General features: G+C 39.4%; 1 protein-coding gene across 1 annotated transcript; it reads right to left on the reverse strand.

Moving 5' to 3' along the window:
* Positions 1–221: 221 nt before the first annotated feature.
* Gpr37 (G protein-coupled receptor 37) lies at positions 222–20,390 on the reverse strand. Its single transcript, XM_051175769.1, has 2 exons — positions 18,864–20,390; positions 222–1,079 (listed from the first exon to the last, which is right to left on the reverse strand). The coding sequence occupies exons 1-2, from the start codon at positions 19,863–19,865 to the stop codon at positions 261–263; spliced, it is 1,821 nt and encodes a 606-aa protein (XP_051031726.1). The 5' UTR covers positions 19,866–20,390; the 3' UTR covers positions 222–260.
* Positions 20,391–27,080: the final 6,690 nt, after the last annotated feature.

The following is a 27,080-nucleotide window of genomic DNA, read 5'->3' on the forward strand; positions in this document are numbered from 1 at the left end:
TTTTGAATAAAATATTAGCACCATAGCAGGAAAAATGATCTGAGACTGTTGGCCACCTTTTTCTTATGTAACTAAATAGAAACATTTTTTTTTCCCAGAGCAACAAATATTAATTTTCAAAATCAGTTCTAGAGTAGTTAATATGTCTTCCTCTACTTGCTTTTCAAAATGTTTGCATCGTTCCCCTGTAAGGAAAAATATGAAGTATTTTTCACAGGATGTGAAAACTGAAGATATCTGAGCTGACCAAGCCCGGTGCTTCAGCAGTGGGTCCCCACAGAAGCAAAAGTGGACATCTCTCTGCGGATCGTGCTGAAGGGCGACAGCTCCAGCTCTGTGGTGTACTCATTGTCGTTGTCATCACTGGTCACAGTGGACGACTTCTGAATGCACTCCTCGCAGCAGCAGCAGCAACACTCCATGAAGGCCCTGCTGAAGGGTCTGCAGAGGCAGAAGAGGAGCACGGGGGTGACACAGGACTTGAAGAACAAGAGGAACTGGCTGATGATGTTGAGGAGGTCCATGGTCTGCTGTGAGACGCCCGTGGCCATGTAGGCGGTGACGATGTTGCAGATATTCTCGGGGATGATGCAAAACCCATATAAAATGGTTAGGGCCACCACCGTGCAGTTCATCTGGCTCTCCAGATGGATCTGCCGCTTGTTCCCACGGGTACTGGCCTTCTCTGCTTTGCGGATCTTCCGCGCAGTCACCAGAGAGCAGGTGATGGTGAAGAGTGTGGGCAGACAAAAGTAGCAGCCAAAGTACCACCAGAGCCTTGCGCCATCGTAAGTGAGAGCCAAAACATAGATGGTGTCCGGTAAATCGGGAGAGATCTTTATGACACACCGTTCTGCAGGGACCTGGCCACTGAAGCCCAGATCCTCCTTGCTCAGCTGGCGGAGGACAACTTCCGGAAGTGCCAACAGCAAAGCGCCAACCCAGATAACTGCGAGTTTGGCAGTGGTGGAAGAACAATTTTCGATCATTTCGTAGTACATCTGGACGTTGGTGGCAGCCCGGAAGCGATCTATGCACAGTGCGCATAAGGTGAAAGTAGTGACGCCCAGAGAAGCCACCTGTGGGGGACACAGAATGCACAGGTTCTGAGAGATCATAGCACTGGATAATCAAAACAGAAGTCAGGGACAGCAGGGGAGGGGAGGAGAGGGCAAAGTAGAAGAGGGCTTGGGAGAGGAGGAGAGGGGAGGAACAGGACAGGGGAGGGCAGAGAACTGGAAGTGGGGGGAGCAGAAGGCTGGGGAGGCGGAGGGGAAACTGGAACAATCGCTTAGTTAAATCATTTGAGTTTGATAAAAAGAAAACTTGTAATATTCTTGAGATGATGCACATACACACACACACACACACACACACACACACACACACACACACACACACACACACACACACCAAGGAGAGGGCTAGCAGGGAGAGCTGGGAACTTCTAGAAAAGTCATCAAGTTCTGTGTGGTTTTTCTGTCACAGATAAGAACCTCTGGAGGCTGAAAAGAGTTTCAGCCACTGTGAAAATGCCAGCCATCAGGACATCTAGATAAATAGCAGAGACTGGCTTGTGTCTCATTTTTATCATTTCAAAGGATGGTCATGTTTTCCCAGGTGGGACTCCGGCTGGGCTGCCTCACACAGCCAGTGCTTCTGAGCTGATTGTTTCTCCCAAGCTCCTTGATTCAGAAATATTACCCCAATGTTTCCCAAACACAAAATAAGGAATATTTTCTGTTCTTTTCTGCAAAACAATAAAGAGACACTCTCCAGGGACCAAAATCGATGAGAAAATAAAATTTCAAGTCAGTCACTAACTCCCCCTTTTCTCCTTGGGGATTCCCAAAGTTTTGGTGCTGAGTGCTAGGAGTATAGATGCACACGGATAGAAGGTAAAGTTAGGACCAACGGAAGTAAGTGCACTGAGACTATGGCATAGTACGCGCTTGCCTCCAAGCCTGGTGACCTCAGATTGATCCCCAGATCTCACTTTCTGCAGGGACCTGACATTTGCAAATGGTCCCCTGATTTCTGCTTGTGTGCACTCTGCTGCATACATGTGTACACACACTAGATAAATAAGCAAGCAAATAAATAAATGTAATTTTTAAGTGGGTAAGGATTGGAGCAAAGATTCCTTTATGAGTGTAAAGGGGAGAAAATCAACAGATATTGGTGAAACTTTGCATGATAACATGGCATCGTGGGAATCAGGGTAAATTGGCAGTAGTGGTGCCGGGCTGTCAGACTGGAACCAAGAGTTCAACCTACATGTCATGAAGGCTAGAATTTTCACCAATCTTTTGGGCTGGAAAAATTCAAAATAGAATTTAATGTAATTAAAGACACCTTATAGAGACAAGTATAAGTCCTCTCTTGAAGGGCTCAAAGAAGTCATGTAGATAATGGAAATATGAGTTAACAAAAATCAAAGTCACAATATACAAAAACACAGCTACCTCCATGGGCTCATTTGCACATAATAAACCAAAAATTACATCTGTAATGAAAAAGTATACTCAAAGAAAAATATCCATTAAAATGAAAAGAAATACGAGATGCCTAAATAAGGCAAAAGTATATATAAAATAACCATGAAAAATATGTAGAGGAACCAAAAAGGTGTCTTATTCTAACTACAGGAAACACTCATATTGGGAAAACGTTTGACAGATAGGTTATCATATCCAAAAAATTCATTGCTCTTGTGTGTGCAAGGTCAGATATCCAAATAATTCAATAGTTTGAGCTTGATTAGAAACGTGTCCTTGCAAGCTTTTCCAGGAGTGTATGTTCCTAATCAAAATATACTGTGATAGTTAATTTTGAGTGGACGGATAAGAAATGTCTACAGCACCCAGGAAACACACTTTGGTTGTGTCTGTGTTCAGATGGCTGGATCCTGAGGACTCTAACCAATTATGAGTTGAACCCATCATGATGCCTTGAACCTTAGTTTGGCTCAATAGGTGATGACTTTGTTAACAGGTGGTGACAGGTAAGAGAAAGGTCAAGGTTAAGAGAGAGTAAGTCATTGGAGGGAACGTCCTTAGAGCTTTGTCTCCTCTAGATGCTGTCCTTTACCTTTTTTCTTTGCTTCAGTCTGTCAAGAGGTGAAATAAGGAGGGTCTCCCCAAGCCTCTGCCACAGGCTGCCACATGCATGATGCTCTGCTTAAGCCTCCACTGTGAATCTTTGCCCAAGCACCCAAAGACAAACCTATGAAACCATGAGTCCTTCCTTAACTTAAAAGTTTTGGCCACAGTGATGCAAAAAGAACCAAGACACGAACTGTCACTTGTCTGCAATATATTCCTTAAGCTTCAGGCATATTCTAGTGAAGCCAATGCATGTATGTATTTGCTGATACCAACACTAAGCCAAGCACTGTGCTCCTTACTAAAGATTTAGAAGGGAACAAACAACTGTTCCTCCAGTTCACAGTCAGCCAAGAGAGGTAGAACAATCCTAAAGTTACAAGCACAGAATTTACCTACATATTTGTTGGGGAATGTGTAAGCAATTTTGAGTTCAATGAATATGATTTGGATTTTTAAAAAACAACAATAAATTTTTTTAAAAAAGTGTTGATGCTTTAGAAAGAAAAGTCTTCAGGTAGATAAAATGCTTTGAGCTTTGCCCCAGAAACTGAGTTAAGTGCTGTTGTTTCCATGCCTGTTGAAGAGAAAATTTTAAAACATACTTATTTATCATGGCTTGGCAGAAAAGAACAAGGAAATTACAAGTATAATATTCGTATCAGGTTTTTGGAGCCCAATAGGACCATGATAGCAAAACCATTATAATGCTCTGACATTTGTTGTTTATCTACCACATTCAAGCTGCTGCTGTCCCCAGAGCTATGCCAACCTGTTTTGTAGGTTCTCTCCAATATGCTTTCTTCTTCCCACACATGACACATCACACAGCATCCCTAAGATCTAATATGAAATGTTTTCACAGCCTATCTCATGACTACTCTTACTATTAATGGTGAAAATGACCTTAAAACAGGATATAACATTTTAACTGCAAATGCTTGTAAAAGGCAAGAAAATTTACAATAAACTCTGAACAAGTCAGATAAAGAGCTTATCATTGCGCTTATGGCCATAATTCTTCAAGTCCTTTTCAAAATCCTTCCAAATACCCATACAAGAAACATCAGTCTTTTATAGATGGGAAAATGAAAAGCCATCTTGTAAAAATTAACATCCAAATATGGGAAGACTTGGAGGGAGGCAGAGGGTCAAGAGTGATGTAGGTGCTCATTTGTAAGTATCTCAAACAATTCAGAAATAAATAACAAAGAGAAAAGTCAATCCTCTTGATGGATATTTGCTACTCATTTCAACTCTAAATGCTAAACAATTTTGCAACCCAGGTCCGCATTGCATTATTGTTTTCTAATGAGGCATTTTTAAATGTCAGTAACCACACTTGGAGGGAATTTTAAGAGGAACTGTTGCTATCTAAGGGTCTCCATTAAACAATATCATGTGAAAACTACAGTACTTTGCAAATTATTTTCCAATTTTTGTATTTAAGTTTTGAAGTATTTTGATTTACTTGTTTTAAGAATGTAAACTGAAGAAACCCTCAGGCGCTCAGGGTATCAGCCAATCCTCCCAAGAGTCCCTGTGTAGTCTCGCTAACAAAAATGTTTGTGCATGGTTCTCTGTCTCAATGTCACAAATATTCAGAGTCCATGCACAAATATGAAGCCCCTAGGGTTTTTATGCTGCAAATATTTTTAAAATGATGAATAGTTCTTGTGATAAAAGGAAGTCTTGGCAACATAGATACCAGTGACTGAGAAGATGCAGCACACCTACTGGTTAGTAGGTTTCTTTCATTACTTACAAAGAACACACAATGTAAAATGGATAGCATATTCTTTCCCTCTTTCTTAGTTCAGAGAGTTCTAAACTCTCAACCACGTGTTACAAGTGCTAGTGTCTAACTCTGAGTCATTTACAGATCATTAACTAAGAAGTAGTTGCAAATGCATGTGGGAAGACAAGTATTCAATTGGAGTGGTAGATTGCCAGAGACTGGGGAAGCTGCCTCCTAATGTGAACATGCTTCCCATCAGGAAAAAAAAAATCAAAACAATTACAGGTTCCATACATTGCATCTCACAACAAATATCAGGACAAATTTTAAGCCAGATTTGCATGGGCTCCATCTCTTTGTCCACTAATTCTTTTACTGTATCTGACAGGCAGATAGAAACATTCCCAAAGTTTCACTATCAGGTTAGAATCTCAAATTCATTGATCTTCTGTGGTTGTTATGTGAAATCATAGAGATCATTCCAGGTATCATGTACAAAAGACTTTGTATCAAACTTCTTATTTACAAATCATCCTTCTCTCTGATAGCACACTCTGCAACTAAGACCCAGCAGAAATACCTTGAACCCAGAAAGGTCACAAGAGTATCAGAAAGCGTTATTGAAGGAGACAGTAGGGAAAGCTATGCTATCCCAAATGCTGATAGCCCTTGCAATGTAGTTGCCAACAGCAACTGCAATCAAAATGTCAGTTTTAGACCTCATTGCTCTCCCGCTGCCACCATCCATACAGCACTATTACATCAGATACTCTCTGAAAATTCACTCATGCACTAAATTTTATGATGTGAAAGAAAAAAGAAATGTGTAAAACGCTCTGCTAAGTAACTGCCCAGACTATTTATAGAAGGTTTTAGCGCATGTAAAGATTGAGCTGTTTATCGCAGAGACAAATTGATAAAAATCATCAGAATAAGTAGCATTGGCCCAGTTTCTGCATACTCATACATTAAATCTACCTATGTAATTAAAAGTGACTAAATGCTAAGATGACATGGAAAGATCACTATTACAATTTTAAACATACTTGTCTACCTACAACTTATTAAAAATTCTATGAAGATGAATAGTGCAATTCCATGCAATTATGAAACTATCATGAACTCTGGATCTTCTGCATATAATGACCATATATGATGGCAAAAATCATTGTGAAGCATGCTCTTTGGAGGAAAGCTGTAAAGCGTTGGCTTAGATAGATAGTTCTTTGGTGAAACATCCTGAGATGGGATGAGAGAGACACTGTCTCTTACGAATTAAATGCCAATGGGGAGAATAATAAACAGCAACAAATGCAGAAACAATAAACAATTTTGATAGACAACAGTATTTTTTAAGGGTAGAGAAAGCTAGAAACAGAGAGTTTTAACTACTGGTGGGAACAAGTCATTAGAGGATTGGTATCAAAATTCAGAAAAGGCAACAGCATCAAAATAAAAATCTCAAAGATCTTTCTTTCACACAACAATGTCCTGCTGTTCTCTGAATCCCCGAGTAGCAACAATAAAGTTCCTTCAGCTCCTGCCCTGTCATCATCCAGTGTATGGAGGCTTCAGAGACTTGTAACATCAACAGCATGGCTATAAGGGATGAAATGTATGCAGCAGTAGTCCAGGTCTGAGAACTGACACAGGGAAGCTGTAGATACAATTCCAAAGTATAGGCTTAAAGGTCACGCTCTCTCCTTAATCAAACGTACAATGTGACTGTCACCATTGTGACAGCGTCATTGTGGATTTAGTGAATTCTAGTTTTAGTACCAAAGAGAATGTTATATCAGTCCTTGCTATAAAAATGAAAGCTTGTCTACACACACACACACACACACACACACACACACACACACACACACGTATAGAACTATGCATGTTATATCATGCTTCCTGGCCAAAAAGAAAAAAAAAAAAAAGAACATAATGGACGAGACATACATTGTGTCCTCAAATGGCATCAAAACAAAAGTATAATACCTTCATTACCGCCTACTTGCTGCTATCTATCTAGCAAGTAGGCTTGTGGATGGGATGGCTCTACTGGATGGATAGACTTGACTTTACACAATTTGTAGCATGTTTTCAGTGACTCCCCTTACTCTGGAACAGAAAGATCCATGCATTTTAGAATCCACTTGAGGGGTCAATTCAAGGAGATGGGCAGAGAAACATAATTTCCAAATATCCCTTAAAGAAATAGCTACAAATGCCTAACTAGCTTCCTAAGCTGACTGAATGATACAACTTTCCATGTTATACATTTTCAAAGCTTATGATCTATGTCTTGGCACATAACACCAATGTGCTACTTAAGTCATCACATTGGAATACATTTGGGATTGACATTTTCAATTACATGCTAACAATTGAGACAGTTATGAATTGTACCTTTAGGCTTTCATTCTACTCTGTAGGCAGAAAGGATGAATCACACAGGCAAGAGACCCTGAAGACCACCCAGAATTTGGCTCTCAATATGCTTTTTGTTGGTCCTGACATGTACAGTGACCCTCATAAAGTTGAAAGGATTTTCTCTTCTTTAGGAAAATAATAGCCCAGAACAGAGGTTGACATTTTTCTGCCACTTTGATCATTAACAGGATCACTGAATGTCTGAATGGCTACTTGCCTTCTCTCTTATCTGCTGGTGTATTTTAGAGATGCAGCTGGTGCTTCAGTAACATTTGCCAATTTGAAGATTTGTGAAGTGCTTGAGAAAGAATACTCTAGACTGAAGTCACTCATTATAAAAGTTAGATGCTATTACTAACCCAAACTGGACTCCATTTTGAATTCATATAAAAATTTTTATTGCCAATTGAAATTAGAGTAGAATTCATACAAGTTAGTGACGCAGATATTTCTAGTACCATGACAGACGAGTAATCATCTTCCCCTTGACCCTCTTTGATAAGAAGGGTAGTGTAGAATCTTCCATTCACTGTGGACTCTAGGAAGTTATACCAGTGGAAAGAAAGAAAAAAAAGTATAAGCAATATAGAGGATTTTAAAATTATAATAGAAAAAATAACTATAATGGAAGTGGCTTCATTTAAGGAATGGATGCAAGAGCTTGCAGCTCAATTTTGTTGTAGAAGCTAACCAAATCAATACAGATACTTCATAATGAAACACCACAAACACAGTCCCCTGCCTAGAAAATGCAATATTCTTCAGGAAACCCCTTATCACTGTTAAGACTTATCTAAAGAAACTCAACTTAGTGATTATCAAATTCATAGGTAAGTTCTGACTATCAAATACCAACTTCTTCTGGGAAATTTATGTTTATGATATCATGGGTCTCAAATTTCTTCTCAGCCTTGTTGATGACCAATTTAAGAAAGCTATGTTACACCACTGAGGAGTAATTGCATCAAAAAGTGTGGATGTCAGTATCTTCAGGGAAATATTCAGTGTAAAACTCTCTTCTAGCTAAAAACAAGAAAGGATTTCTCTTTCCATCACAAGTGATTTTGAAGGTCAATGGTTTCCTAGGTTCTTTAAACACACACACACACACACACACACACACACACACACACACACACACACACCAAAACAAAGTGAAACATTAATCACAGTGCTCACAGTAGAAGGCATATTTTATAATTCAAGATATAATTGGATGTCTTGTGCTCATTGCTCAGTAATCTAATTCAGGGAATGGTAAGCCCTGCAGAAAGCTTCACAAACATCATGTGGAAAAAGGACTTTGAAAACACAGGGAAAATCTTCAGGGTTTACAGATGAAGTTTCAATGAAGTTAAAAAACCTTCTACAGTGGTTAAAAAGAAAACAGGAGAAGAAAATTGAGCTTACAAAATATGGAAAGGTGTTTTGCCAAAGGCACATCAGAGAGGGACATATTTCAGGATATATAAAGAATTGAAAATATTAAACATTAAAAATTGTTTAAGCAATAGGCAAGCAATGGGTAGAATAGACAGTTCTTGAAGAAATAACAATCAATAGATTTTGAAAAAGATTTTGAAATACTTAGCCATTGGTGAAATGATAATTAAAAATTACTTGAGATTCCTTGTATCCCAGTCAGAATAGGATGTTCATTTATACAACAAGGACATCTGTTCAATTATGTTCGTAGCAGCATGGAAGCAACCTAGATGCCCCTCAACTGAAGAATGAATGGAGAAAATGTGGTACATTTACACAATGGAGTACTACTTAGCAGAGAAAAACAATGGAATCTTGAAATTTGCAGACAAATGGGTAGAAGAAACCATCCTGAATGAGGTAACCCAGTCACAAAAAGACAAACATGATATGTACTCACTCATAGATGGTTTTAAGACATATAGCAAAGTATTACCAGCCTATAATCCACACTGCCACAAAATCTAGGAAACAAGGAGGACCCTAAGAAGACATGCATGGTCCTCTGGAGAAGGGGAAAGGGACAAGATATCCCAAGCAAATTGGGAGCATAGGGGGGAAGGGAGAGGGAGTTAGGAGGAAGAGAAGGGGAGAGGTGGGCATGACAGATCAGGAAGATTGAGTCAGGGAAAGAGGAGAGGAGAGCACTAGGGAAATGTCCAGTGATCTACATGGATGACCCCAACTAACAATCTAAGCAATAGTGGAGAGGCTACCTCAAATGCCCTCCCCAATAATGAGATTATATGCCATCCTAGAGCCTTCATCCAGTAGCTGATGGAAGAAGTAGACACCCACAGCTAAACACTGAGCTGAGCTCCTGGAATGCAGTTGCAGACAGGGAGGAGTGATGATCAAAGGGATCAAGACCAGGCTGGAGAAACCCACAGAGATAGCTGACCTGAACAAGGAGGAGCTCATGAACTGCAGTCTGATAGCTGGGAAACCAGCATAGGACTGACCCACACCCCCTGAACATGGGTGTTAGTTAGGAGGGCTGGGCAGTCTATGGGGCCTCTGGTAGTGGATCAGCATTTATCCCCAGTATATGAATGGACTTTGGGAGCCCATCCCACATAGAAGGATACTTCCTCAGCCCAGACACATGGGGGGAGGGCCTGGACCCTGCTCCAAATGATATGACAGACTTTGAAGACTTGCCATGAAGTCCTCACCCTCCCTGCTGAGCAGAAAGAGGATGGAATGGGGATTGTTGGGAAGAACAGGTGAAAATGTAAAATGGGAGTGTGTGGGAACTGAGATTGATATGTACAAAAAGCTTGTTTCAAATTTAAATTATATATATATATATATATATATATATATATATATATATATATATCTTAGGGGCCAACAAATGTGAGGGGAAAGGAAACTTCATCATCACTGCTGGGGAGAATTTAAACTGTGGAAATCAGTAGGAAAAAATAATTACACTAAATCCCAGCTATGGCACTCTTAGAAATGGAGTCATATAATCCAAGTAAACTTCCACTTGGATACCTGAGCATCTATGCTTAGTGTTGCATTTTAACAATAGCCAGGAGGAAATGGAACAAGTCTAGACATTTATCAGAGAATGACTAGATTACGAAATATTGGCCACAACAGAATTAGATGCAACCATAAAGAATACTCCAAACAAAAAAAAAATGGAACTGTAAATTATAATGTTAAACAAAATGCACTATTCAAAAAGACAAATACCACATGCTTTTTCCTCATATGCAAAATACAGATTTAAAATTCTATATGTGAGTGTATACATGCACATGTGCATGTGCTATGTATGTATATAGGTTATGAAACTAGAGAATCATCGGATGTGAGAAAGTCATCTTAAAGGAATATATGTGACAAGGAAGCAGAGGTTGGTACTCAATAGTGGAAGAAAGGGAACCAGCTGGAGCAGGAGGCAATGAATAAGAACAATGTATACAGACACGTACATGGGACGAAGCCCTGTTGAAATCTATGTTATTGTACAGTTATTTACAAAATTTATCTTTAGAAAAACCATGTAAAAAGAACATAGGGGACTGGTGAATTAGCTCAATAGTTAAGAGTACTTGCTGTTCTTGTAGAAGACCCAAGTTCAGTTCTTAGCATTCACATGTCAGATCACAACCATCTATATATAGCTCCATTTCCAGGGAATCTGATACTCTCATGAGGCTTCTTCAGGTACTAGAGATGCACGTAAATATATACAGTTACTCATACCCATAAAATGAAAACAAAAAATGAAAGGGCATTTCAGTCTTTTACAAAACAGTGATCTGAGGAGATCCTATGTAAGCAGTTGGTCCTTTTTCCCAAAGGAATAAGGAGTAAAGCAACTGTTAAGATTGAGATGAAGTTGGGAAACATGCAAGAGGGCACATGAAGTAAGCAAAACTCTTTTGAAATAAAAAGTACCTTTTACTAAATCCTTCCTTGGAATCCGGTACCACTTCAGAGAAAGATTAGTGTAGTTCTAAGCAGTTCCCTTCATGTGAAACTGAATCTGCATGCTCAAATAACTTATGTACAACAGGGAAATTTCTAACCAAGGTCATGAAAACTGTATTCAAACTTTGTTTTTATATCTAAAATGTTCAATACATCTATTTATATAGCACCATTTGTTTACGAGGTACCCTAGAGAACAAGAGCATTATTGTTGAGAAACCCCATTCATTTGGGCCATGAATGGTGATCTATTATAAGTCAGTGGTTATAGGAATAACACCCAGTCAGGAAGGGGCAGGATGAGCACAGGGCACTTTCCTTTTAAGCTCTAAATGGCTGGAACTTGTATGCTTTTGGCTTTTTCTTGTATTTTCCGTAATCTTCATCCTTGTAACACTTCAGGGCAACTTCACCAGGAAAAGGATACTGTACACATGGGGGACACATTCAATAGACCTGTTGTTGATGAGATTGCTGTAAATAAGATGACCTTTATTAAAGGTCATCATTTTAGAGTGAATACAGATGACAACTATGGCAGGAACATGCTTTAGTAGAGTTTCCAAAAGCAAAGGATACAAATGGAAGAATAAGTCTTACTCCTTATGTATGCATAGAGCTCCTGAATCAAAGGGTTCTTCATAACCATAATCCCACAAAGAGAAGGTTTCTTGCCCTTTGAATATGAACAATACTTAATTTAACACTTCCACATCTAGCACATATCAAAATTTGTCTGTCACACCTACCCTATTTTATTTATATGTGATTTCTAATGTCACTGAGAAAAGTACATGTAAGACATCGACTGCTGACTGCCATTTCAGCCTCTTCCTGCATATTGTGCTGTTGTTTCAACTAAAAAATAAGTTATCTTTATTTAAAAACTAAATAAGACTATTTTAAACCCAACATATTGCTTCAAAAATTGTTTTGATCTTGTATTTTTTCTTTCAAGTTCCAACTTGAATGAAGGTTTCTTTTCAACTACAACCTCTAAAGCACAGTATATTCTTTCTACATTTAGAAAAGTAAGTTAAATTCATCTCATGTAACATTTTTAGCTGGATATATGTCAACTTTTCATTATTTTTAAAAAGTGAAAAATAAGCAATTTTGGTACCAATTGTCTAAAAATATAGGCTACCATTTCGAATGAACAGATTTTCAACTTATTTCTCTTGCTGTTACTTAAATCTATTTGCATAATAATGGATACAAACTTAAGACATAATTACTTGTAGTTGAATATTTCTGCCATTTAACATGAAATTTCTTAACTTTTAATTAAAATTCTACTATTGGTAACCTGATAAGGAAATAGCCTTCTTTATTTTGTTCTCATTAAAAAGGCAAATATTTGCAATTCTGACATTTTGAAGTGAATTAATTTATTAGATTGTCTTTCCTGAAAGAAAAATATTTGAACAAAGGACAAGACACAAAACAAACTAGGTAAGAGGTCAGGAAGGTAGGGCATGCTAAGACAAGGCTATTTTGCATCAAAATAGCAGCTGATGATAGAGTCATAGACCTAATGAGAGCAAGGCATTCTAGGCAGGTATGAAATCAGTGATCTGGACATCATTGACATGAACCATCCAAGTATGCAGACAAAAATAACATTGAAAATTATCATAAATTCACAAGCAGGAAGTATCTCTTCTTTATAGTAAGTTTTGTCCTTTATGGAAATGATCTAAAAAAATCAATACCCACTTTGCAACAAGAAAGACCCCAAAGTGTAAAGCTGTAGTAATTTCATTCTCTACCATGAGATTTGAGATGACATCATCTTTTCTGGCACAGAGAATAGTATTTTAATATGGATACTTAAGAATGAGTCTTGGCAACAAAGTTGAGTTAATTATGGGACCTTGGCAGGTAAGTTCTTGAGAGATAAAAATGGTGAACTACCCTTGAAGTATGACCATGACTACAACATCAGAGACAAACCTTGGTGAGTAGATAGCTGTCCATCTCTCACCTTCCACAGTCTACATCTTAGATATAGTCTATGTGCTTCCAAAGTGACAAGACTCAGTATGGTTATAATACATTAAGAAGAGGGGGAAATGCCATCAAGGTCCATGTATTAGTATAAAGAGCAAGGTAGATCCTCACCTGCTCCACCTGTAGTTATGCTCATAAAACCAAAAATTTTTTATTTGTTTTTATTTTTGTTTTGTTACCATAGATGGTTTCTTTTCTTTGTTAAAAGACACTTTGTTGAGAGATTCAGGATACCCCTCAGGAGCTCAAAGTCCTCAGAGTGTGCACTCCAGAAATTAACCCAGTTCTTGCAGAACTCCATTTTGTTTTATGGTTACTTTTCCCAGTTTTGTAATCATGTGAAAAGTATCTCCTTTCTTAGTTTCTCTAAGGTCATATTAAATGCAATCTGATGGCTTTGAGATCATCAAAAAGTGACCCAATTTAATGTATTATTGCATTGCTAAATAAAATGCCAATTAGTTAATGTATATATCGATGAACAGAACTGATAGTTATTAAGTAAAGATAGTTCTTTTGGCATTTATATAAATTTTGTATTTTAAAAGAAATTTCTAGTTCCTTTCTCTTTCCTGACTTATTCTGTCAAGTTTTAATTTTATATATCAAGAAAGTTAATAACATTATGAAAACAAGAATTATAAGATTTTCATAGCTATGACTTTTCAACATGGATCTAAGCAGTGGAAGAATTTAAATTAGTGAGGAGAATGTAAAAGAACATTACAGGCAGCAGAGTTTTTAACTGAATTTCTCCATCTTTGCTAATAATTCATTATGATTATGGACTGGTCCATCTGAGATCATCCCATAACTTCTCAAATACTTCCTTAAGGTCTATATTACAGTGTTAGTTATGCTGCAAGACATTATATTACTCTTTCAAAGCTTTAATAACCATAGCTAATTTGTGATACTCTTCTTTGGGAAGTTTCACATCTTTTCCTCTTCCCATCTCTCCTAACATGTTGCCTTTCACTGAAGAAAAGCTAATGTGTAATGGATGAATAGGCAGTGGATCAATGGAAGCCTGATGGCATATATGAAAAAGGCTCCTAGACACCGATGAATTATTTAGACTGTTCTTAGTCATCAGGTGCTATTGCTTTATACACAATCCTTAAGAACGTAATGTCCGATAATAATTCTAGGAGAGAAACAAAACGTGTGTCCCTTCTCTCGCTCCACTGATGAGCTTTCAAAATGGTCTCATTTTCATAACAACCATGTTAGCTATTTGCACCTGAAGCTCGGTTACTATATTCTTTGTTTATTAAGCTCCAAATTCATTTAACTTCATCACATACTTTTCCAGGATAGGGGTGTCAATGTAAGCACTGTCTGGGAAATTGATTCCTTTTCCCACTGCAATCTCCAACTCAATATTTGCTCATGCTAGGAAATGTAGAAAAGGATTAAAATGGGATTAATGGGAAGTCATAAAATATTTGTTAAGTACCATTCTCACAGATTGAGTCCATTTTCCCAGAGAATATTATTAGTAACTTTCAAATTGCTCATAAAACTGCATGTGTCCACTTAAAAGTCCATCAGAATACCTAATAGCTAATCCCCCACTAAAGCAAATTTAGCATCTGCTGTGATAAATGTGCTATTACTTGAATGTGGGGTGTAGGAAATTCTGTGTAGAATTTCACACTTACTGGCCCTGCCATCCTCAATGTCCGATTACCCTTCCTTCCTTCACATGTCAGGGCTGAGTATAATCTAAGGCGATGTAAGAGTAATTCATTTGACACAGTATAAAAACCAACATTTCCAGAGCCACTGGAAATGCCATCTCTCCTCGTGAGAAAAGATTCATCAGAAATTATTTCTGACCAGAATTCCTGGTGAGATGTGTTCCCTTGAGACATCTTTTATCTCTACACAGGGATCTGGTATCCAGGCAAATAGTTAAATCTGTGATGACCTGAGATTTACTGGGAGATGTTGCCTTTCCATGAAGGTGTGGGTCCTTTAAACTACAGAAGAACTTTTATCACTTGAAACCCATAATTAACACCTAAACAGAAAGAATTGTTTGGCAATTGTCTGGGATCATCTGATACACTTGCTTTGACTTGCTTCCAGCCATCAACTAGCGAACAAAGAGCTGTTCTGCTTGCCATACTCAGTGCCTTTAAACACATGCTCCATCTTGGAGTAGCTAGAATGGCAGGGAACTCTTGTACCATTCTCTTTTTACAACCCATGGCATGAATATTATATGTATCTCTATTTCTCTGAGTATTATTATTTCCCTAATATTTATGTGATGGGCCAACTTTAAACTGGATGTGTTTATGATGATGGCTCCCCAATCCTTTCAAGTTCTCTTCCCCACCTTCTCTACCACCTCATTTCCTGTCCAGCAATGGTTATTATATTTAAAAAAACATGTCAGCTACCAACCATGATTTTTTTTTGCAGAAACAGAATGAAAACTTTATGAATAGCAAAAGCTATGAAGTTCACATAGTGAGTGGTGCTAACTAACCTTCTTATGTTTTCTTATCTAATAGATAGAGGGATACTTTTTTTTTCAAAAGATGCAAAGAAGTAGAAATAAAAATAAAACCATCTTTGATACAACTTTGCTTTATAAAGGTTTTCTAACCAGAAAACTGCAACCCAGTCTGCTGAGTCTGTGCATCTAGGTAACTCTGCCTGGGTACATCTGCTAAATCCCTTCCTTCAGCATTAAAATGAGGATGAAAACTCCAGTGTTGCGTCTGATATAATTTAGAAAGGGTAAAACCAGTGTAGTGGATACTGGCTGTCTACCCTGGTTGCTCTAGCCTCCTCTTTCTGGGATGAAACATTGTTTCTTCCAGGTGATGATGGAGTATGGTTGACAGCTGTGGATTTCAGCACTCTTCAAAGAGATTCATTGGACTAAAGGTTATACCCCGTTTCTGAAAGCAACTTCTATCCAGTGATGGTCTCATCACAGGCTACAAAGGCCCTCTTACTCAATTGGTCACATCTCTTCATGGCCACCCTAATAGTAGAAGTGCCTTGGTGTTAGTAGAGGTCTTTGTGGCATCTTCATAAATAGTTCAAATTCTCCCTCTGCCCAGATCAACCTCAATGCCAAACAAGTGTTGAACCTGATCATGCCCCAACAAACGTCATGCCCTCCCCTACTCATACCATACACAAAAAAACCTCCCTCTCAGGGCCTGCATATTCAGCAATAAGACTTGGGGCAGTGACCAAACACTTTTTCCATCTTTGAGAATAGCAACTGTAGTTTTTATCCTTAGAAATTGGAAATTAGGAAGCTGACACCATGGTTCAATGGTTATTTTATAAAGCAAGCCAAAGTGTTATAAAATTACTTCAGCGGAAGGAACTGTAGTGATAAGTTGTTTACCATGTATATTGTCATAGTAAAAGTATATAATAAAATTGTGTACTATAAACCATGTGTTAAGTAAGTCTCTTCAAGCAAGCCTTTGCCTCTTTAGAAAAAAATAAAATCAAATTTCAGTAATGGAGAAGAGATAGGGCTATAAAATAACTAAGCAAAATTACAGAGAGTAAGGGAAGATTTTACTAGTAAGAAGAGAGGCTTTAGCAAAAGCCTCAATGAGAAAACCAAGCTGAAAAGATAGAACAAATTGTTACTATGTTTGTGAACTCTCAGGATAGATGTTGTGAAGCACACCCATAATCCTCATACTTCACAAATAGAAACAAGAGAATCAGGAGTTCAAGGACATCCTCAACTACACAGTACATCTGAGGCTAGCTTCCATTACATGAGACCCAGTTTCAAAACACTAAAAGCAAAATAAAAACTTCAGAATCAGTGAAGAGGGTATTAAAATGTGAAATAAACTCCAATTACTTAGAAAAGTTAGGTGTCATTAAACTTACCTAAGTTTTTATATTATTCCTTCTGTTTGATATCATTCTTTGCACGCATGGTTTTCCTTTTGTAACTTTGGTCATGCGTTTCTTTCCCTTGTCTTTTGTTCTGCCTTCTTTATTGCTTTTATATCCAAGTATAAAACCAACCCTGACCCAACACTTTACTTCCCACTGAGGCAAGTCAACACAGTTCCTGCTTACAGGCTGTCTCTCCTATTGAACTCTACGCTTTTCATTTTTTATTTTTTTTTAACTCTCTTCTTGCCTAAGTCTTTTTCATTATTAAAAACAAGAACCAGAGCTGAACAAAAACTCAAGCTACAACAAAAACCTATGCTAAAACAAGAACCTACGCTAAAATTGCCTTTGAAAAGACAATTGTAAATCGACACATATTCCTTTATGCAATTCACCTATGCACTCTCAAATTAAAAAGTGAACTGCCTCCCCAGTAAATGACAGTGTTTCAGAATTGCTTCATGCTTGGCAACAAGGGAGGCCCTGGACTCTGGTAAGTAGCAACAGCTGATTTAGCAGCCATGGATGGGCCTACATCTGAGTGCAGACAGAATAACAGAGGGTCTGTCTTATTGACTGGCTCCGGCTCTGGACCTTCTAAGTAGACACTGTTTTCTGTTTACTTATCCTGGAGGTTTTAGTCTGAGACAATGTTGAACATAGTGTCAACTGGCCCTGGTGCCAGACAGATCAGAGACGCTGGGATATTTACAGTTTCCCTTCTTGTGTTTCCATAAATGAAATGGACAGACTGAATGGAGAAAATCAAGGCCCAGCTGGCTAAAACCACAACTGGCAGCCAAATACTTGGGCAGGTTCCAAGGGCTGGTGTTTAAAGAGAGGCCAATTTGCAGAGCAAATTCCACCTCCCAGAGCAATGACTGGTACAGTAGCTTTAGCACGAAGCAGTAGACCCTTTCTTTGCACAAATGATTTACATATCCAAAGTTTGGAAGCTGTTTTCTTCAGAAATGTTTTTTATCTTAAAAGTAAATTCCTTAAAAATAGTCTATTCTTCACAGCCATAGTAGTAGCAGTTTTGTATCATTTACTCTATAAATGTTAGATTACCAGGGATGGGGCTAACATCTTATTTTTAAGTTCATTTAGAAGAATGAGCTGTTTTTAAAAGTTGAGAAGGATCCACAATGAAACAAGGAAGACCTGAGAACTTAGATGAAGTAGTAGGGTAGACAATAGCTAACTTAAACTAGTTTGGGAGGTTCCTAATACATCACCAGGCCAATTGAAAAGCAAAGCTTGATTTGCTTTTATATATAAAATGTTACTCCAGCTTTGGTAGTTTAGAAGATGCTCAATAGTCTCCCTGGGGGATGGGAAGATGGAGGAGTCTTAATGAAACACTAGAACTTTGGGAAATAAATGCTAATGACTCGCTCTCCTCTTTTACTAGGTTCCAATTCCAATAAGGACAATCACAATGACGGGCCATTATTTAACCCTGTGCTCTCGGATGGGTGCCAAGTCAGAAGAAATACTGCCATATCCAGAGGATGGTTGTACATGTTATAGGACCGACCACCTCCCCCCCCCCATAGGCCAGGAGCAGCGTAGTTTGAAGGTGATTTAGCAAAGCTGTTTTCTTTCATACACACACGCATGCATGCATAAGTGACTGAGGAAAAAAAAAAGACATTCAGAGAAAAGAAGCAGGTATGTAGGAACATCCAACCGCGGTCCTTTTGCTTTAATTCTGGAAACAGATAAAGACAGTAGCTAGAAGGTATTACCTCGATATAGGGCACGATCTTGCAAGAGAAATCTTCCAAAAGCCACTTCTTAGTCAACTCATGGAAGATGACCAGGGGTAGGCAAAAGAATATAATGAGAAAGTCCCAGAAGGCCAGGTTTGCCAAGAGAGAATTGGAGATGCTCCTCATGTAGTAATTGTGACACACGATGCACATCACTGCCAAGTTACCAATGATGCCGGTCCCAAAGATCACCACAGATAAGCACATGACTGCATAGGCTCCATAGGACTCCTGGGTCAGGGGGTAGAAGGGGTTCTTCAGTCTCACGCGCCTGCTGGTGCTGTTTCCACGGCGCGGACCCCCTTGGTCAGGGACCCAGTCATCTACAGACCCGTTTTGTGGTAGTGCCCTGCCTGGGGGAGCAATGGTCCTCCCTTCATGCCCCAGAGAAGGCTTTTGGTGGGAGCCCTGGAGTTGCCCAGTTCTCCGTGGCCAGTAAAAAAGATCTCTGGGTTCAGGTTCCGTTTTCACACTCTGCTCCTGGCTGCTCCGCGGAATGCCAGAGTCCCTGGGACTCATCTCTTCCCCCTCCGAAGTCTGAAGAAAAAGGTGGCGGTCCATAGGGTCTTTTCTTCCCAAATTTCGGAATGACTCTTTACTCTGGGCACCTTTCCACCTCCAGGCACCAGGTGGCTTGGTTGGAGGACCCAAGGGCCCAGCAGCTGCTGCACCTGCCACCTCTTCACTCACACCTGTCTTGCCGCCCCTGGCCAGTGGGAGGTCCCAGGAAGTAGCCCCTCTCACCTCGGCTTCCAGTTGCTCCCTGGGCATACGGACTCGCAGAACCTCTCTGGCAGAATTTCCTGGTCCCTGGGCATCCCTGCTGCTGCGTTGGAGCAGTGGGGAACAGCTCTCCCCCAGACAAGTTCCATTCCTGGTCGCAGGGACAAAGCTCAGGGCAGTAGAGACAGAAACCTTCAGCAGCAGGAGGAGCAGCAGCTGCGATGTACGCGAAAGAGGCGCGCCCCGGGCCGGCATGGCTCGGCAAGGGCGCTCCTAGTAGCCCTTCTCTATCTTAGTACCGACACCTGCTGCCAAACTTAGTGCAGGGAGTTAGACACATGTCACATACTCACCACTGGGTAGTGGAGAGGAGCTGAAGATTGCTGGGAGAGCAGGGAACAGAGCTGGCGTGTGGGGAGGGAGCAACACACCCCCTACTATCCTTCCAGGTTTGGCGTCCTGTGCATTTCGCAGCCAAATCTAACCCAAGCTCTGTGCACCCGAAGGTTCCGAGGGAAAAGCCGATCCCCCAAGCTGACCTTGAAAAGTTGCAAACACCACCTGATTGTTGCCTAATGTTGCCACTGGGCGCAGCCTGGAGAAAGCCCGGCGTTCCTCCCTGCCTTTGGGTGGTGGCTGCCTTCTTGGTAACAGTTGCTCTGCTATTTACATCCTTTTGGTACAGCTTTATCCAGTCGCTAGTCCAGGTCTCCAGAGAGAAAGAAAAACAAGTCCCCTCCACCAGGGCACTGGCTGTCACAATCCCACTCTTAGCTGGCTGGCTGGCAGAGAACCCGTCGCAAACAGAGGCAACACTGATGCTCAGTGGAAACTCTTGCCTGGTCTAACTCCGGCCACTTTCCGGGCTACTGTTGCCAAGAAGAAGCCAGATTCGAAACCCGCGGCCGCTGTCAAAGTTGTTGCTCCTTCAGCTCAAAGTTGACAAGGGGGATGGCGCCGGCAGCTGTGCTTAGGGCACGGAAGGAGAAGGCTTGGGGTGGAGGGAGAGGGAAGAGAGGGCGCTGCTGCTTTGTGCACCGTGCTGTGGGGTGCAGGAGCTTGTCACTGCCACCACCATCACAGCCCCGGCGGAGAGCGCGGTGCCTGGAACCGCCGCAGGCAGGCGGAGCGGTGCGTGGTCGCCAGGGGAGGTGGCCGGGCCTCTCCCAGCCGCTCAGCCACGGCGCGCGCTTCGCTCCTGGCCTCCTCCCTCTCGCCCTCCTCCTAACAGAGCTTCTGGTTTGTGGAGAGACGGGATCCCCTGGCGGATTTACCACACACTAAACCCACACACGTTTCATTCAAGCCGTTCTTAGCGGCTTTCACTCGGAAGCTGTGAGCCACCAGGGAACAAGGGCGGAGGCGCCGAGCCCGCGCAGCTAGAGGCGAGGAGGTGAACTCCATGTGTTATTTCCCTAGACATTCCAACCAGCCCGACCTAACCCGGTCACCACCCAAGAGAGAGGAGGATCTCAGGACGCAGGGTGCGGGAGGGAATCCCCGGAGAACGTAGAAAGGGCGAGACTCTTGCGGTCTGCAACAATTGGTAGCAGCTGGTGCGCATGCTCAGGCCTCAGACTACCCCAGGGAATAGTGACACATCACAGCCTTAGATTCCCCAGTGCAGAGGCAGAAGAGAAACAGAGTTCCCAGGTTTCATTCACTGAGTGAAAGAGGGGGTGTAACATAAGCTGACTCCAGGTGTTCCGTTGCCTTTAACATTTGATTTTGAAAGCATCCTGCCCTGAAGTGGAAGTTTGGGCAAATCGCCTGGGCAGAAGGGAAGCAGCATCCTTGCTGTGCTGAGAACTGAGAACCAACAGCAAAGGTTGAGGGAACTCCCAGCAGCTGTCCATGCTTTTCCAACCTTTATATACCCACAGCCATCATGGTATAGCTAATAAAACAGACAAACATCCGAAAGTTTAAAAAAAAAAAAAAGGACAAAATAAACATACTGTGAAACGCAGACAAAGGCATCAACAGAAGAATTGCCCAAGTAAAGCCATCACATTAAAGAGACTAAATCACTTATCAGTATGTATTGACAAGTGTTGGGCCTTAACATAGTCTAAAGGCTAAATGTACATTTGTACAAATGTTTGAAATGTTTGAAATGTGTCAAATTCAGTAATGTCATGATCACTCACCACCAGGCAGTGAAAAACAAATTCCAAATCGGAACCTATAGGATCCATATTTATTTGTCCATTCATCAATCCCTTTATCCTCATTAATTATCTCAAATTTGTTAAGTAGCTAACCAAATATTCTGGGTAGGTTAATAAGAACAGATGAGTGAACAAAATAAAGTTATCATCTCACTGAATTTATATCCTTTTGGTGGAGACATGGTAAACATTCGTACCATGCATTGTGTTTTATGCTGGATGGTATGCTACAGAGAAAAGAAGATGAAAGAAATAGAGTTGTAACTAGAGAAGGGTAGCATTCAGTGGATGATGGAAGATGTTACTGTGGCCTTTGGCTGAAAATGGATGCTTCAATGTTACAGATGAACTTTGGGTGACTGACCAGGCAGCAAGATGTCTCTGTCAATTGTAGAATTTACATATTATCCTTCTGTGGTCTTTAATGGGAAGACAGATAGTTATGGTGATGGTTTTATTAGTTGTGATAAAGATAAGTTACATATAAGACTTTAGACTCACAAAGATAGGATGGATGATAGAATAGACCTTTAAATCTTTCTAAATGTTAGTAGACTAAATATTGTAACTATAGTTCTTACTTGATCAGTTCTGTTATATATAATTTTACTATGGTAAAGTTAAAACCCTTCTTTTTATTTAGGCAGAAAAGAGGAGATGGTGGGGAATGTTTTTTGTTTTGCATATGTTTCTCTTACTGGTTAATGAATAAAGTACTGTTCGGCCAATGAGGCAGAATGATAGACGGGACTAGGAGACGAGGATTCTGGAAGCATAGTCAGAGTAGGAGTCATCATATGATCCCTGGAAGAGAGGATGAGAGTCAGGCATTCTCTGGTAAGATAAGACCATGTACAAATACATGGACTAGTAGATATAGGTCAATAATTAAAATAGAGCTACGCAATAAGAAGCCCTACCCATCGGCCGATAGCTTCATAATTAATATAGCATCCAAATGTTCATTTTGAGGCTGATGCAGCTGTGGGACCAGGGTGGTGAGAAGAACCATCCACAACAAGTAGATGCATAGGATCCAAGAGTCCCTTCCTAGATGGCAAAACTGTTTATTGTAAAGCAACAGTGTTAAAAGTGGCATAAATCATCACAAGATAGTCAACAACCAAGGAAAAGAGGAATGGACAAGCATGCATAAACAAATACTGGAATTTGATGAGCACCAGCAGAACATGTGGTAGGAATCTTTGAGGAAGTTAAGAAACGGTTTCAGGAAAAGTGCCGCCTATAAAATCCACTTTCGATTTAAGACCCTATTACAAAGGGAAGTATTTAAAAATGAGAGAAGGATATTTAAGACAATGTCATTACCATATCAGAGTAAGAACAGCTTCATTTAACTCAATAGAATAAAAGAAAATAATGATAAATATGACTACATTAGGGTTTTCCCATTTCTGAATTACTAAAGCCACTATCTATCAAGCTACAGGTTGGAATTACAATGTTTTTTGGGAATATTACAGACACCTCATGCTGTGGACCAGATAAAGAAAAGCCTGACTTTAGTTGGTCTGATGAGGCTGAATCACTTTTGTGGTAAAAGATTACAGGTGCCAAGAGCAACCCTGTAGGAATTCTGTGTGAGGACATTTTCAGAAAGGTTTAAAGAAGGAGGAAGGACTGATCCTGAATGTAGGCAGTATCATTTTATGGATTGCTGTTTTGGACTGGATAAAGAGGAAGAACCCACTTGAGAATCCGAGTCCCTTTTCTCTTCATTGTGACTCCCAACACAATGTGCCTGGGACCTCACTTTCTACTATGATAGACTGTCTTCCCTTTAAACTGTGGTTCAAGATGGACTCCAACTCTGTTAGATGCCTTTGTTATGTGTTCTGTCATGGCATTGAGAAAAAGTAACCAATATTACATATGTGTTGATAAGTCTCCTAAAGAGACTGGGAAAGGAGGTCATTTCAAGTCCTGTATCTAGTGGGAAAGTGTTTTAATATGTAATTTTTGAAGTCTGCCTTGCAACTAGGAGAAGCAAGTGTTATAGCATGGTCCAGAAATGCTGTGACATCATTGTCTACCTTCTTGCATTTTCTTTAAAAGATGACATCCTATGACACTTTTCATAATTTCATTCTTGTGTTGACACATAGAACAGAAGACACAGCCAACAGCCCCAATGGGGGGGAAAACTGTTAAGGGGAGCAAAAGTGGTAAGGGGAAAAAAAAGATGGTCAAGAAATAAAATGATGAATTTCACAAAAGATGGAACCCAAATGACAAGTCAAGGTGAAGAAAGTACTTAACATGAGCTTGTTGGATAACTGTAAATGAAATACACATGAAAATACACTTCTTTCAAACTGGAGAGAGGGGGGGGGAGAAAATCCCATTTGTGGGGCTGGAAAGAAATGAGAGCTCACAGGCTGCTGCTGAATGAGAAATAAATTGTCAATACCTTCAAATGTTGCAGGTTTACATACTATGAATCCAAAACACAAGGCAAAGAACAAGCCCTATGAAGCCCTTGTGTGTTTGCCTTACAAGGAATCCTCCCAATTACTTCTATGAGAAACAACTACAAACAGAATCCTACAGAAATAATGTAATGTCAACCAAAATAGGAACAGACATTTTTGTCAGAGTGTATTAATAGAAACACAAACTAGATGTGTGTGTCATATCATCCAGATAGATCCCAAAACCATGAATATAAAAGGATCAGGGCTCGGTGGGTTCGCTATATTGTGCCACCATTTGAGCTGTGCATATTATAAGATCAGTAGATAGAAGGGACACATCCTTTTTGGATTATTAGTCTTTTCAAAAAAAATAGGTGAATGGACATGTGATGTGAGGAGTCTTCTATTGTAATTAAAGATTTGTTTTTTTTATTTTTAATTCCAAAACAAGAGCTGGATTAGGGAAACAAAAAAGGTCCCAAAACAAAATCTGCGGTACAGTTTTCCCTCTCAAATTACCTTCAAGTGTGGGTTGTATATATAAACAATTTGTCTATTCTTCTCCTGGATCCCTTCAATGCTCCACAACTTGCTTTCCTAGGACTCATAAAGGAGTAGAGACTGAACTATAGGGAGAAAAAAACCTGCTCATGTCCTTCCTAGAAGCTCCAGCTGGCATTGTTAGTGGCAGAACACAGTTCCCAAGTAGAAAGCTTATGCTTCTGTGGCTTATGGAAACACTGGAGGGCTGCTTTCGTACATCTGCATGCTGCCTCCTTTCCCCAAAGCATCCCCTCCTCCACCTGAACAATGATTCCTTCCTGTTTGGATGGATGCCATGTCCTAGCTCCTTAAGTTTCACAGTGACCATGAGGAAAACCATGGGAGATCTACTAGTGCCAGGTACAATATCAATTATTTACCTTTTCAGAAAAATGTAACTTACTTCTGAAATACAAGAATATAAACAGCTGCTTTCAGATCTGCTCACACATTTCATTATGTTGATTAAATGGATATTGAAAGGACCTTATATGATGTAAAAATCCAATGTCATTGCTAGTCCAGCTATTTGTATTTTTTTAGTAAAATTTAAACACCATTAAGAATATATAAGCCTTCATGGGTAATGTGTGTGATAAATAAAAGTCAGAGCTAATGGGTTTATTTTCTAAGAAAGTTTAGAATGCATTCAAAAACAGCAGTAAAACAAATGCCTTTCAAATGCTTTCCCAACATTTCTCTCGGCTGTTGCTATAATTTTAAAAATAGGACTAGTCACAGCTCATCTATTTCTGAAGTTTCTACTTTAGAAGTAAATATCAGAAAAGAAGTTAGCTAATCAGTGTCTCTACACAAAGGACTACACTGAGGTCAGTTGTCTCTACACAAAGGACTGGTTTTGGTCATGGGTATTTTCCATGTCAGCCTTCCATAGTCTTTGTATTGCATAGCATTGACTTTTATGAAAAAGAGTACATGTAAAGTATTACATCTCAGTATTCCTATGAAATCTATTACACTCCATTTAGTGTGTGGTGTGCTAAAATAAAGCATATTAAAGTAAATTACTATTTCAAGTTTTAAGATACATCGTTGAACAGAAGATAATTTATGTAGTGGCCAATTCACTTCTCAAATAATTTTTCTTCCATTTATGCTTCAAATAATTAATAAAATACTATATCCACAAGAGGACTTTTAATATGCTGCCAATAGATCATTATCTGAGATTCAACTGTCTTATTTTGATTGTGACAATTTGTGATTGCAAATTCTCTGTTTAAATTTTCTGTGTTCATTCTATCCATTATATTTTTCACATATGAAAGCTTATTTCAAATTAATAGGAAAATAGTTTTGTTAGAGATATAAGATCAATATAATTATACCTATAGTTTAAAAATAAAAATTAACGTATTTATATTTGGGGGCATCCTGAGGTACACAAGACCCTGTCTCAAAATAAAAACAAAACAAAATGCTTTTAATAAAAATTATCCTTTATAGCTGGAAAAAGTAGTTTTTGTAATTTATGAAATGTTTGTTCCATGATACTAGACTATGTGAAAAATACAGGAATGTGAAAAAGTTACAAAATTTAAGATGAATTAACACATACATAACCAAATGTTTCCAACACTATGGATGCAAATGCTCAAGAGAAACAGCCTCTTTTCTCGCTAAAAATCCAAAGAGAAACAGAGAATTTGATACTTATCAGGCTTGAACCAATCATCATCTAAACAGGGACCCAGAGAATCTCAGGCTTCAGTCTGTTGTTGTTGCACAAGTGACAGATTTTGTCTAGCAATTACATTACTTTAGTTTTAGTTCTTTTGAATATTACTGTAATTAGAATTTTGAAAGAATTATCCAGAGGAATTGCAATATCAAATACATTTTACTTCTTTCTCCTTCTATATGGTTGAAGTGTAGGTTCTGTCAATAACATTGTTCTTCAAACTTTTCTACCAAGCATTTTGCTTTAGTGAGTTGATAATAAAACAAATGAAAAGATAATGCAAGTCAGACTGCAGAATTAGGAGTCACTGTGGAAAACAACAAATGTCTGGCTAATTTAAATCTTCAGCAATATGATATGACTGGAATGTAATCTTTATATACGGAGCTCGTGAGTGAGGCAGGGAATGCATTTGTATATGAAAAGCCGAAGAGTGAGGTAAGTTGGCACAGATTGAAGTGTGAATACACCAGTGACTTAGATCTCTTGGCAACCTATTAAATTTTAGCTATGGCAAAGAAATAAATTCAATGAATACATTGAAGCTTTGCACCTCTACACTTCTAGCAATTTCTTTCTTGATTCATAGTTGAAGTATAAATGGTACTAGAGTGAAGTT

This window comes from Phodopus roborovskii, unplaced genomic scaffold (assembly GCF_943737965.1).
Source record: "Phodopus roborovskii unplaced genomic scaffold, PHOROB, whole genome shotgun sequence".
Lineage (NCBI taxonomy): Eukaryota > Metazoa > Chordata > Mammalia > Rodentia > Cricetidae > Phodopus > Phodopus roborovskii.

What these genes read in the sequence shown, in the direction of transcription:
- Gpr37 (XM_051175769.1), bottom strand. Translation starts at nt 19,865, where the DNA reads ATGCCGGCCCGGGGCGCGCCTCTTTCGCGTACATCGCAGCTGCTGCTC. An exon ending in AGATCGTGCCCTATATCGAG is followed by an intron (nt 1,080 to 18,863) that starts GTAATACCTTCT and finishes TGTCCCCCACAG; the next exon opens with GTGGCTTCTCTGGGCGTCAC.